Source organism: Kogia breviceps, chromosome 18, assembly GCF_026419965.1.
Source record: "Kogia breviceps isolate mKogBre1 chromosome 18, mKogBre1 haplotype 1, whole genome shotgun sequence".
In the NCBI taxonomy this organism is placed as follows: Eukaryota; Metazoa; Chordata; class Mammalia; order Artiodactyla; family Physeteridae; genus Kogia; species Kogia breviceps.
Genome location: NC_081327.1, coordinates 2,086,347 through 2,098,560, shown reverse-complemented (window position 1 = coordinate 2,098,560; position 12,214 = coordinate 2,086,347). Strand labels below are relative to the sequence as shown.

Genomic DNA, 12,214 nt, shown 5'->3' with positions numbered 1-12,214 from the left:
AACTACTGGGAGCTGAGAGAGAGGCCTGAAATTGATTATTCTCTAGACTCCTCAGAAGGAACATGGCCCAGCCAACACCTTGATTTTTGACTTCCAGCCTCCAGAACTGTGAGAAAATATATTTCTGTTGTTTAAGCCTGTCTCTGGTACTTTGTTATGGCAGCCCTAGCAAACCAATACATCCGTCTTGCTCTCTACTATTTCCCCAGTGTTTAGTACAATGCCTGGCATATAGTAGGCACTCAATGAATAGTTCCTGAATGAATACATGGGTCAGTGAGTAAGGATGGTGTGAGGATTAAATGAGTTAATCCATGTTTGACACTCAGAACAGTGCACAGCATACAGTAGGTGCTTAATTACCATCAGCTACTGTTACTGCCACCCACATCCACAGGTCCTTGGCTCTCCCCAGTGCTCTGAGCCCCTGACATGAGAACCGTGAAAGCTGGCTCACCCTCCCTGAGAGGAGGCCTCACCTCCTGGCCAGTCCTATCATGGTCCCCATGTGCCCACCCAGAGGCTTTGGGCTCATGCTGGCCTCCTCTGCCTCGTGGGTCACTACTGTTTGATGAGGAAGCAGTACAAGGCAGTGGTTGAGAGTGTGGGCTCAGGAGCCTGGAAGCCTGCAATGAAATCCTGGCTCTACCTCAATGGCTGTCTTTTCCTTGAGCAAGTGCCTTAACCTCTCTGAACTTCATTTGTTCATACTAACAATGTCCCCCTCTGTAGTTGTCATGGGGGTTGAATGGGGTAATGTATATATGGTTCCAGCACAGCGTCTGGTATGGCTGGAGTAAGTTCTCGATGAATGTCAACTATTACATTTGATTGATATTGACATTTCATATGCATCTTGTATATATACTTATTATTAGTAGTAGTTATTATTATTATTATTTAATATTTATTTATTTATTTATTTTGGCCAGGCTGGGTCCTAGTCATGCCATGCAGGATCTTCGTTGCAATATGTTTAGTTGTGGCATGCGGACTCTTAGTTGCGGTATGCATGTGGGACCTAGTTCCCCAGTAGTAGTTATTATTATTATATGATATTATTATTTGATTCTCTGGCCCATACATCCTTTGGCCAGTCCTGCTAATAATTCCTTTTTTTAAAAAAAAGCCACTTTATTGAGGTATGATTGACATATAAAAGCTGTACATATTTAATTAATACAACTTGATTAAGTTTGGAAAGTATGCACCCATGAAACATTATCACAATCGAGGCCATAAGCTATCCATCACCTCCAAAAGTTTCCAGTTGCCCCGTCTATATTTTTATGTATTTTAACTTTTAAAAATATAATAGTTCCTTCAGAGAGCCTTCTCTAAGTATGCCCCACACCGTTGAACTCCCTCCATAAATAACATATTTACTGAGTAGGCTCCATGCACTGCTCTGGGGCTGGGCTGGGAGGGGTGCACTGAAAACAAAACGGACAGTCCTGGAAGTCTCAGAGCTGACACCTTACAGCAAAGGACGCTGAAGGGCAGACAGCAGGGGCCACCCTCCTCTGGAGGGTTGGGGAGACTTCCCCAGAAGTATGGTTTAGCCCCAAATGCACCGAACCTGAGTGCTTTGTGTGTGCATGTCTGAGGCCACTCATTCTCGTGCTTCATCTGTTTTGGTTTCCTGTCTAACGGCACAAACCAATTCGCCACAAGGAAAACCTCCCCAAATTCCAAAGAGCTGAAATTAGATAGGCTCTATTTTTTGCAAATCAGAATATATTTGCGCTAGATGTAATTAAGAAGAAAGCACTTAAATAAAAAATCCCAACCATACCAAAATAAAAATAATCAACAAGTCCTTCTAAATTAAGTAGGAAAAAGAAGAAATCAAGACGATAATCACAGACAAGTTAAAAATGAAGACATCATGATACAGTTGATTTGGAAAATAGTCTGACAGTTCCTTAGACAGTTAAACAGAGTTATATTAGGACCCGCCCGGCAATTCCACTCCTAAGTATACACCCAAGAGAACTGAGAACACAAGTTCAAACTAATGTTTGAACTGCAGCATTCCTAATAACCAAAAAGTGGAAACAGCCCAAATGTCCATCAACCAATGAATGGATAAATGAGGTGTGGTCTACCCACACAAGGGAATATTATTCAGTCATGAAAAGGAACGAAGTACTGACACATGCTAAAACATGGATGAATCTCAGAAAAATTCTGCTAAAAGAACCCAGACACAAGAGACCATATATCATAGGATTTCATTTATATGAAATGTCCAGAATAGGCAAATCCGGAGACAAAAAGTAAATGAGTGGTTGCCAGCGGTTGGGGGTCAAGAGAGGAAATGGGAGTGAGTGCCACTGGGTACACACTTCCATTTGGGATGATGAAAATGTTCTAAAATTGACTGTGGTGATGGTTGCACAACTCTGAATATACCATAAGCCAATGAATTGTACACTCTGTGGTATGTGAGGTATATCTTAATACAGGTGTTAAATAAATAAAGGCATGACAAACCAAAACTCACAGGTAAGTGAAATGACACATTTAGACATCAAAATAAATTCTAGGTGGATTCAGAAGTTCACTGTTAACATCCAAACGATAAATGGAAAAAAAGGAAGAAAAACAGATGATGTGTGACCTGTGCACGGAGAAACCCTTTTATAGTTTAAAGACAATGGAAGACACCAGAGGAGGAGAGACAGACTCGATTTTAAAAATATGAAATGCGTTTGGACTTAAATATAAAATAAGAAACGAAAAGTAAAGCTGGGAAGTATATTTGCCACAAATATTTCTATACACACACACTTCTTTAAAATCTTCAAGAATACTAAGATTCCTGGAGACTGGTAAAGTACAAGATAGATCATTTAACCCCCTACAGAAAAGGCTAATAAACATTTTCTAAAAATCACTAAACCTCTAAACCTCACTAATATACATACAGTGCTACTCGGAAAAGATTTTGTGACACCATTTGTCACCTATCATGCTCAAAGTTTATACCATTTGTCACATATCCAATTATCATTTATATCCAACTTGCACAATAAATACCCAACAGTCATAAATAACTAGGACAAATAAATATCAAACAATAGGGGAACCATTAAGTAAGCCAGGTATGGCCGGCCCCCAAATAAAATTTCTATGGAGTCATTAAAATGGATGTTACCAACGAGTTTTTAACAATGCAGAGAAATGCTCAGGATGAAATCTTCGATGAAAAAGCAGGATATAAAAATTGCTCAACTGGGGTGATTCTTATTTTTGCAAAAAACATGTATCCAGGGAGAGAAGGACACACAACATTCGAGGGTGGTTTTTTGTTGTTGTTGTTGTTGTTTTTTGCGGTACGTGGGCCCCTCACCGCTGCAGCCTCTCCCACTGCGGAGCACAGGCTCCAGACGCACAGGCTCAGCGGCCACGGCTCACGGGCCCGGCCGCTCCGCGGCATGTGGGATCTCCCCGGACCGGGGCACGAACCCATGTCCCCTGTATCGGCAGGCGGACTCTGAACCACTGCACCACCAAGGAAGCCCCGAGGGTGGTTATTTCTAGGATGAGATCAAGGGTCCTTCTGATCCTCTTCACTACGCTCTTCTGGATTTTCTAAGCTTTTTGTAATGATCATGGCATTTCCTTATTTATCAGGAATTTTCTTTTACTTTTACAATAGATTATTTACAACACTGAAAAATGATTTTTTAAAAAGTCAAACTCACTAATACCAGATGGACATTTAGGTACACTGATTATGCAGCCAAAACAAGAGATGTCTGTAGTTTTCAAAGGCTGGGGAAATCCTAACGATTAAAGTGGGATGGAAAAAAAAAATCTTTCAAGAGCCAATACTGGGTCAATTTTTAAAAATAAGCATCAGAGAAGGAAGCCAATAAATGAATACACAATCCACACGGTTATCTCTGGGTAGAGGCACTATGGGTGAATTATACTGTCTTACCTCCAGGTTACTGGATTTTCCCTAATTTCTATAAAGAACATTTATATATTTATTACTATGAAATATTTCTGGCATAAAAGCAAGCTTAGAGAAGAATTCAATACACAGCTATATACGTACCACCCGTTAAAACATCGTAACACATTACAGTGAGAGCCGGGGACGCCAGCCATGTGCCCTCCCCATGGGCGCCCTCCCTCCCCCGAGGTAACTGCTGTCTGAAATGTGTGGGCCTTGTTCCAGCGAGTCTTGTGCACATTTAAACCATCACTTTCTGGGTGCTCTCCTGAGGGCCCCCAGGGCAGAACCAGTCACTCCCCAGCTGCCCTGTCCTCCTTGGTCGACCAAAGCCAATGTCAGGGACAGGCAAGAGAGAGGCTCCTGGGCCTGGAGGGGGCAGAGTGGACAGGAGCATCACCCCTGAGCACTGCTGTCCTTCCTCAGGGTGGACAGAACCCCCAGGAGGTGGGGACATGGGCCCTGGACGGGGCTGGGGGTCAGAGGGTCATCCTTCTGGAAAGGAGAGGGAGGCAACATGACTCACCAGGGCCTCATCAGCCAGCAGCTGGGCGGCCATCCCTCCACTGCCCACGGCGACCGGGAATGGAGGGCTCTGGTCAGGGGGGAAAAAGAGGGAGGCACGGTGAGAGACCAGGCCGTGGCCCACCTCAAAATGCACACAGAACAGACACACACATGACCACACAGGGGCAGAGAACAGGGACACGCACACATGTTAACATCGAACATTCAAGGTGCTTACCGCCTGCAAAGCACTAGACCAACGCCTCTCACTTAATCCTCCTAACAGACTCCTGCAAGGTGGGCACTATTTCCACCGACCCCATTTCACCATATAGTTTCTCTTATATGTGGAATCTAAAATACGACACAAATGAGCTTATCTATGAAACAGAAACAGACTCACAGACATAAAGAACAGACTTGTGGTTGCCAAGGGGGAAGGAAGGATTGGGAGTTTGGGGTTAGCAGATAAAAACTATTATATATAGAATGGATAAACAACAAGGTCCTCCTGTATAGCACAGGGAACTATATTCAACAGCCTGTCATAAACCACAAGAGAAAAGAATATGAAAAAGAATACATATATGTATAAGTAAATTGCTTGCTGTACAGCAGAAATTAATACAACATTGTAAATCAACTATACTTCAATTAAAAAAAGAATATTGTCAAAAGACTTGTATGCAGAAAACTATAAGACATTGATGAAAGAAATTAAAGATGATACAAATAGGTGGAGAAATATACCATGTTCTTGGATTGGAAGAATCAACATGGTGAAAATGACTATACTACCCAAAGCAATCTACCGATTCAATGCAATCCCTATCAAATTACCACTGGCATTTTTTACAGAACTAGAACAAAAAATTTCACAATTTGTATGGAAACACAAAAGACCCCGAATAGCCAAAGCAATCTTGAGAACAAGAAATGGAGCTGGAGGAATTAGGCTCCCTGACTTCAGACTCTACTACAAGGCTACAGTAATCAAGACAATATGGTACTGGCACAAAAACAGAAATATAGATCAATGGAACAGGATAGAGAGCCCAGAGATAAACCCACACACATATGGTCACCTTATCTTTGATAAAGGAGGGAAGGATATACAGTGGAGAAAAGACAGCCTCTTCAATAAGTGGTGCTGGGAAAACTGGACAGCTACATGTAAAAGTATGAAATTAGAACAATCCCTAACACCACACACAAAAATAAACTCAAAATGGGTTAAAGACCTAAATGTAAGGCCAGACACTATCAAACTCTTAGAGGAAAACATAGGCAGAACACTCTATGACATCAATCACAGCAAGATCCTTTTTGACCCATCTCCTAGAGAAATGGAAATAAAAACACAAATAAACAAATGGGACCTAATGAAACTTAAAAGCTTTTGCACAGCAAAGGATACCATAAACAAGACCAAAAGACAACCCTCAGAATGGGAGAAAATATTTGCAAATGAAGCAACTGACAAAGGATTAATTTCCAAAATTTATAAGCAACTCATGCAGCTCAATAACAAAAAAACAAACAACCCAATCCAAAACTGGGCAGAAGAACTAAATAGACATTTCTCCAAAGAAGATATACAGATTGCTAACAAACACATGAAAGAATGCTCAACCTCATTAATCATTAGAGAAATGCAAATCAAAACTACAATGAGATATCATCTCACACCGGTCAGATTGGCCATCATCAAAAACTCTAGAAACAATAAATGCTGGAGAGGGTGTGGAGAAAAGGGAACCCTCTTGCACTGCTGGTGGGAATGTAAATTGATACAGCCGCTATGGAGAACAGTATGGAGGTTCCTTAAAAAACTACAAATAGAACTACCATACGACCCAGCAATCCCACTACTGGGAATATACCCTGAGAAAACTATAATTCAGAAAGACTCATGTACCAAAATGTTCATTGCAGCTCTATTTACAATAGCCAGGACATGGAAGCAACCTAAGTGTCCATCAACAGATGAATGGATAAAGAAGATGTGGCACATATATACAATGGAATATTACTCAGCCATAAAAAGAAATGAAACTGAGTTATTTATAATGAGGTGGATGGACCTGGAGTCTGTCATACAGAGTGAAGTAAGTCAGAAGGAGAAAAACAAATACCGTATGCTAACACATATATATGGACTCTAAGGGAAAAAAATGTCATGAAGAGGTTAGTGGTAGGACGGGAATAAAACACAGACTTACTCGAGCATGGACTTGAGGATATGGGGAGGGGGAGGGGGGGGCTGTCACGAAGTGGGGGAGTGGCAGGGACATATACACACTATCAAATGTAAATTAGATAGCTGGTGGGAAGCTGCTGCATAGCACAGGGAGATCACCTCTGTGCTTTGTGACCGCCTGGGGGGGTGGGATAGGGAGGGTGGGAGAGAGGGTGATGCAAGAGGGAGGAGACGTGGGAGCATGTGTGTATGTATAACTGATTTAGTTTGTTGTAGAGGGAAAACTAACACACTATTGTAAAACAATTATACTCCAATAAAGATGTTAAAAAATAAAAATAAAAAAAAAAATAAAAAAAGAATATTGTCAAATTAAATGTTGGTCCCTATAAACTTTAAACAGTGAAATTTCAAATTAAAAAGCAATATAATTATTTAAAAAAAGAAGCCCCGGGCTTCCCTGGTGGCACAGTGGTTGGGAGTCCGCCTGCCGATGCAGGGGACACAGGTTCGTTCCCTGGTCCGGGAAGATCCCACATTCCGCGGAGCGGCTGGGCCCGTGAGCCATGGCCACTGAGCCTGCGCGTCCGAAAAAAAGAAGGCCCGCTGTACATCACAAAGGATCACAAAGGTATGGGCTTGTGTCCCCACCACTTCACATCTGCAAATGCCACAGCAGAGTGCCTGGCCCGCAGCAAGCCCTCAGCAAAAACATCCTCCAGCTTAAAACTCTCCGGTGGCTTCCCACAGCCTTACAAATCAGCCACAGTCTTCCCCGCTGCCCACCTGGCCCTTATAGTCTGCCCCAAGGGTCTTCCCCCTCCCACTCCACTCCCCTCTCAAACACTTGGCCCCAGGTACACGTGCCTTCGAATCTGCCGCTTCCTCTGACAGGAATGCTCTTCCCCTGGCTGGCTCCTTCTCACTGTCAGCTCAAATGCCACCTCCATGGAGAAGTCTCCCACTCCCAGGGCCCTCAAGTAGAAACCAACGCCCACCCCTGCCATCTTCTTATAGCCCATATCATTGTTGACAACTGTCTCTTTAAAAAGTTTTCAAGTTCATCATCTGTCTTCCCTTCACAAGAATGCAGCCCCCGGGGAGCAGAGATGATCATTTTTGGATTGTGTTTCCAGCATCTAGGATAACAGCCAGAGGTACCCAAACATAGAGCTGAGTGAATGAATAAGCCAACTTCTATCACTGGCAAAGATGCAAAGAAATGGGCCTCCCACACACAGCTGAAGGAACGGGAGTCACTCAACATTTCTGGAGAGTGAGCTGGCAAAACACGAACCCCATAACCCAGCAGCCTGGTTCCCGGGACTCTGCCCATAGCAACAAAACCTCCAGGTAAAGGGTTATAGATGGAAAAAAGATGTTTATTATAGCACTGTTCCTAGAATCCAACCAAACCAACAAACACAAAAAAAAACAGAAACAAAATATAAGTATCCATCAGCAAAGGAATGTTGAATAAATGGCAGGGCATCCATTGTGTGAAATATCAGGTCTCCTTAGAAAACAGGAGTGGGTTCTGCATCTGCTGACATATATATTTGTGATGTCATAATGAGAAAAGCAAGTTACTTGGTTTTATACCTAACTTTAACCCCTCTGTATAAAAATGAACCAGCACGTGTGGGTGTGTTTCTGTAGGTGTTTCTGAGCCTGGGAAAGGCCTGCGGAAGGCCATGGAATGCTGGACACCAGATGGTGCCTCGAGGGGTTGGACGGGGAATGGGAAGGGGGAGCTACTAATTGTTTTTCTTTATATTCCTTTGTTTCCCCGGGTGAGTGACTTCATTTTAATGTCATAATTTTTTAAACAGAATTTAATTTTTTTAAAGAGTGTTCTTTCTGGACTGGCAATCTCCATCTCACTTCCATCCCTACACTGTGAGGTCAACAACACTGGCTTTGGCTGGACGTGGACATGACCAGAGCTGACTTACCCAGGAGGCACAGCGAGCCCAAAGCCCCTGATACCTGTAGGGGCCCACAAGAATGTCTTAATTTAAGATCATTAAAAAAACCAAACAAACATGACTAATCTGGCCTGGATTATATTTGCCTTCGTATCAATGTAATCACAAACTATAATTTTTTTTTTCATGAAAAAAGGAGCCCATGAAGGCGACGAAGGCACAGAGGCCCTGGAAGTGACATGCTCTGGGCTGGTGACTGTTGAACCCATGTGGCCTGAGATCTATGTGGCTACAAAGCTGGTAGCTACTTCCCTCCTCTCCTTCCTGAGTCTTCTGGCATTTCCTTCCTTCCATTGTTTCTAAGGGTAAGATTCCCATGGGGGAAAAAATCCTGCAACTCTGTGTCAGATGAGCCAAAAGGAAGAAAGGATTTCCCATTTGTCTGGGGGTTAAGTGTGGGGTCTCTGGAACCCAGATGCCTGGGTATAGAGTTGGGTCATTCACTTAAGTCTCTGAGCCTCGGTTTCCCCATGTATAAAATGGGGATGATAAGGTCCCTACCTTGGAATTACTGGGAGGCTTGTAAATGAAGTAGTCCCAGCAAAGTGCCCAGAACAGCACTTTGAGGGCCCAATACACATCCTCTGAACAAATCAACCCCGGGTCAGGAGGGGGTAGGGGACTCTGACCCTCCTTTAAGAAGGTCCTGTGGAAGGCAAGAGAAGAAGCCTTAGCCCCACATCCTGTCACCCACACACTTCCTGCCCCCCCAACCCTCCAGAGCCTTCTATGAGCAGGACAAGGCTCTGAGGGGCAGGAAGGAGCTGGGGAATCTGGGGGCCCCAGGCCAGGAGACCTGCAGGACAAGAAGGGAGGTAGCTCTGCTAGGCCTGCCTGTCCAAGCGTTCAGTCTTTCCACACATGCTTTTAGGAGGGTCGCACCCAGATGCACTAGCATACAAACACCCAGAAAGGCCCAGAGACAGAGACACACAGGTCACACACACACACACACACACACACACACACACACACACAGAGGTAGAGACACTGACGGGGCGGACTTCGGGAGAGACACACCCCATGCTCACAGACACACTCACACTCGGGGACACAGCTACAGAGTGAAAGACGAGACACAGGTGGACACCTGCATGACACCCTCACACAGAGACACCGTGGGCAGAAATAAAGGCAGACCCACACACAACCAAGGATGTGGACATGGCGGTCACCCAGAGATACACTGCCCCCACCCCAACAGGGAAGGCAAAGACTAGACATAGAAGACACCCACAGAGACCAAGACCAGTAGGCGCACGAGCGCGTGCGCACCCCCCGCATTCTCCCCCTCCCCCCACCGACTTACACTGATGCAAACACACACACATTCGCCTCCTTGCCCATTGCATCACATTAGGTCAGTACTAGCCTCCTCCCTCCACTCCTCTCCCCAGCCCTCTCTGAGCCGGCTCTCCCCTCACCTGGGCCCTCACACCTTCTCCCTTCAGGGCCCACCTTCCCCTCAGACCACACGCCCTCTCCCGGCGCGCACACCCTCCCCTCCTCCCTCACGCCCCTCGCCTGGGCCCGCACACCCTCTCCCTTCAGTCCTCACACCTTCCCCTCGGTCCGTACACCCTCTTGCTGCCCGCACACCCTCCCCTCCGCCCTCATGCCCCTCACCTGGGCCCGTACACCATCCTCTCAGCCCTCAGGCCCCTCGCCTGTGACCTCACGACCCCTCTCCTCAGTCAGAATGCCCCCTCCCGAGCCCGCCCCCGCCCTGCCTGTGGCCGGACTCACCAGCGCGGGTCGGTCTGTACAATGACGGGAGCCCTACGCCCTCCAGGCCGCACTGCGCCTGCGCAGAAGGGCGGACTACACTTCCCAGAAGCCCGCGCGCCTCCGCCTCCGCTCAGGCCTTCCCTCCCGCGGAGCCGAATGGAGCCGAGCGGAACCGAATGGAGCCGAGCGGACCCGAACCTACCCGAGACCCGACCGCGCCCCTCCAGCTCCCAGAGGTCCCCGCGGTACCGGAACCGCGGCCGCAGGGGATGGGGGTGCGGGGGGTGTGGTATTGAGGGATGGGAGGGGAGGAGGAAGAGTGGAGGGAGAGAGGAGATGGGGGGAAAGAGAAGGGGGAGAAGAGAGCGATGGGGGAGAGGTAGGAGGGGAGGGGGTGTTGCTTAGGGAGGAAGGTGGGTGGGGGAGGAGGGAGAATTCCAGACAGGGAGGGGGCGTGGGTGGAGGTGGAGAAAGGAGGCTGTGGCCCACCTTCTGCAGACTTCTGGGCTGGACTGAGGGAGAATCCTGGGCAATTTTGTTGAGCGTGATAATCATGCTGAATTGTAGAAAATTTGTAAAGCATAGAGATACAAACCAGAAAATAATAAGAAAAAAAAGTATTCACTCTTCTTATTTTGAGTTTCCTACGTGCCAGCTCCTGTTTGGGGCGTTTTATGACTTAGGAACGTATCTAATCCTCACAACCATGCTACTTTCCAGATGAGGACAGTGGTGCCGACAAAAGAGGTGGCACAAGGGGACAGTGGGGGAGCTGGGGTAGGAACCAGGGCTCCTGGCTGGGTCTGTTACACCATAAACCACAAAGCCAAGTCCGAAATCATTTGCTGAATGTCTCAGTGGCCACAGAAATGCAAACAGCAGCTAGTCTTTTTTTTTTTTTTAATTACAGTATAGTTGATTTACAATGTTGTGTTAGTTTCAGGTGTACAGCAAAGTGAATCAGTTATACATATACCTATATCCACTCTTCATTTAGATTCTTTTCCCATACAGGTTATTACAGAGTATTGAGTAGAGTTCCCCGTGCTCTACAGTAGGTCCTTGCTAGTTATATATATAGTAGTGAAACAGAGGCTAGTCTTAAGGGGTGATTAATGACTTTAAATATGTTGAGACAGATGTAGGTTCGCCTGTAGTTGTAAAAAATACAGAAACCACCGAGAGAGATCCAGTGTACCCTTTATCTGGTTCCCCCAAGGGTGAGTGAAGTCTTGTGTTACCAAACCAGGTTCATTTGCCCAAGGCACAGCAAAAAGTCAAGGTTTGCAACAAAGCAAAGGTTTATTCAGAGGCAGCCCAGCGAGGAGATGGGAAAACATCTCAGATCCACCTCCCTGAGGCGAGGGGGGTGAGATATTTATGGGTTAAGAAGCAAGGTGATTTTAGGCATAGGAAAAGGTATTGGCGGTAGAGAAAAGCTGAGGTAATCTGTGTTCTGTGCAGGCAAATCTGAGTTACGTGCTTTCTCATGGGATGCATGTCCCAAAATGGAGGCACTTAGTATGATCTGAGGGAGGAGTTTTTGGCCCTCTGATGTCAAAAGTTTGTTCATCAGACACATCAGGCCTTTGTAAAGGCCCAGGTGTAGGGTCAGTGGTCCCAAACAGTCTTAACTGGCTTGAGCTTGAACTGGACACAGCTCAGTCCAAGTTCCTGTAAAACGACTTGGGCAAACGTGTTACTGTATAGGTTACATGTGGCTTGGAGCACATGCAAACCTTCTGTAGCAAAAATTAAAGTGAGCTTGATCAGTGAAGGCTGGTTACAAGTGGAGGTGGTTTTAACGAGCTGTAAGACAAGGTC

The 12,214-nt window shown here is 45.7% G+C and overlaps 1 protein-coding gene across 10 annotated transcripts in view; it reads right to left on the bottom strand.

The window, feature by feature from the left end:
• Nucleotides 1-10,429, bottom strand: part of LOC131744802 (endothelial zinc finger protein induced by tumor necrosis factor alpha-like) — a 181,363-nt gene extending 170,934 nt beyond the window's left edge. For 4 of the 10 annotated variants that reach the window (XM_067020044.1, XM_067020047.1, XM_067020045.1 and 1 more), the window contains exon 1: nt 4,494-4,560. In XM_067020044.1, coding sequence (XP_066876145.1) covers nt 4,494-4,526 — 33 coding nt within the window. In that variant the 5' untranslated portion in view covers nt 4,527-4,560. Of the gene's footprint in view, nt 1-4,493; nt 4,563-10,288; nt 10,305-10,408 lie in introns of those variants that run through there. The other 6 variants (XM_067020049.1, XM_059044689.2, XM_067020052.1 and 3 more) reach the window with 4 other exon arrangements.
• Between the last annotated feature and the right edge of the window lie 1,785 nt (nt 10,430-12,214).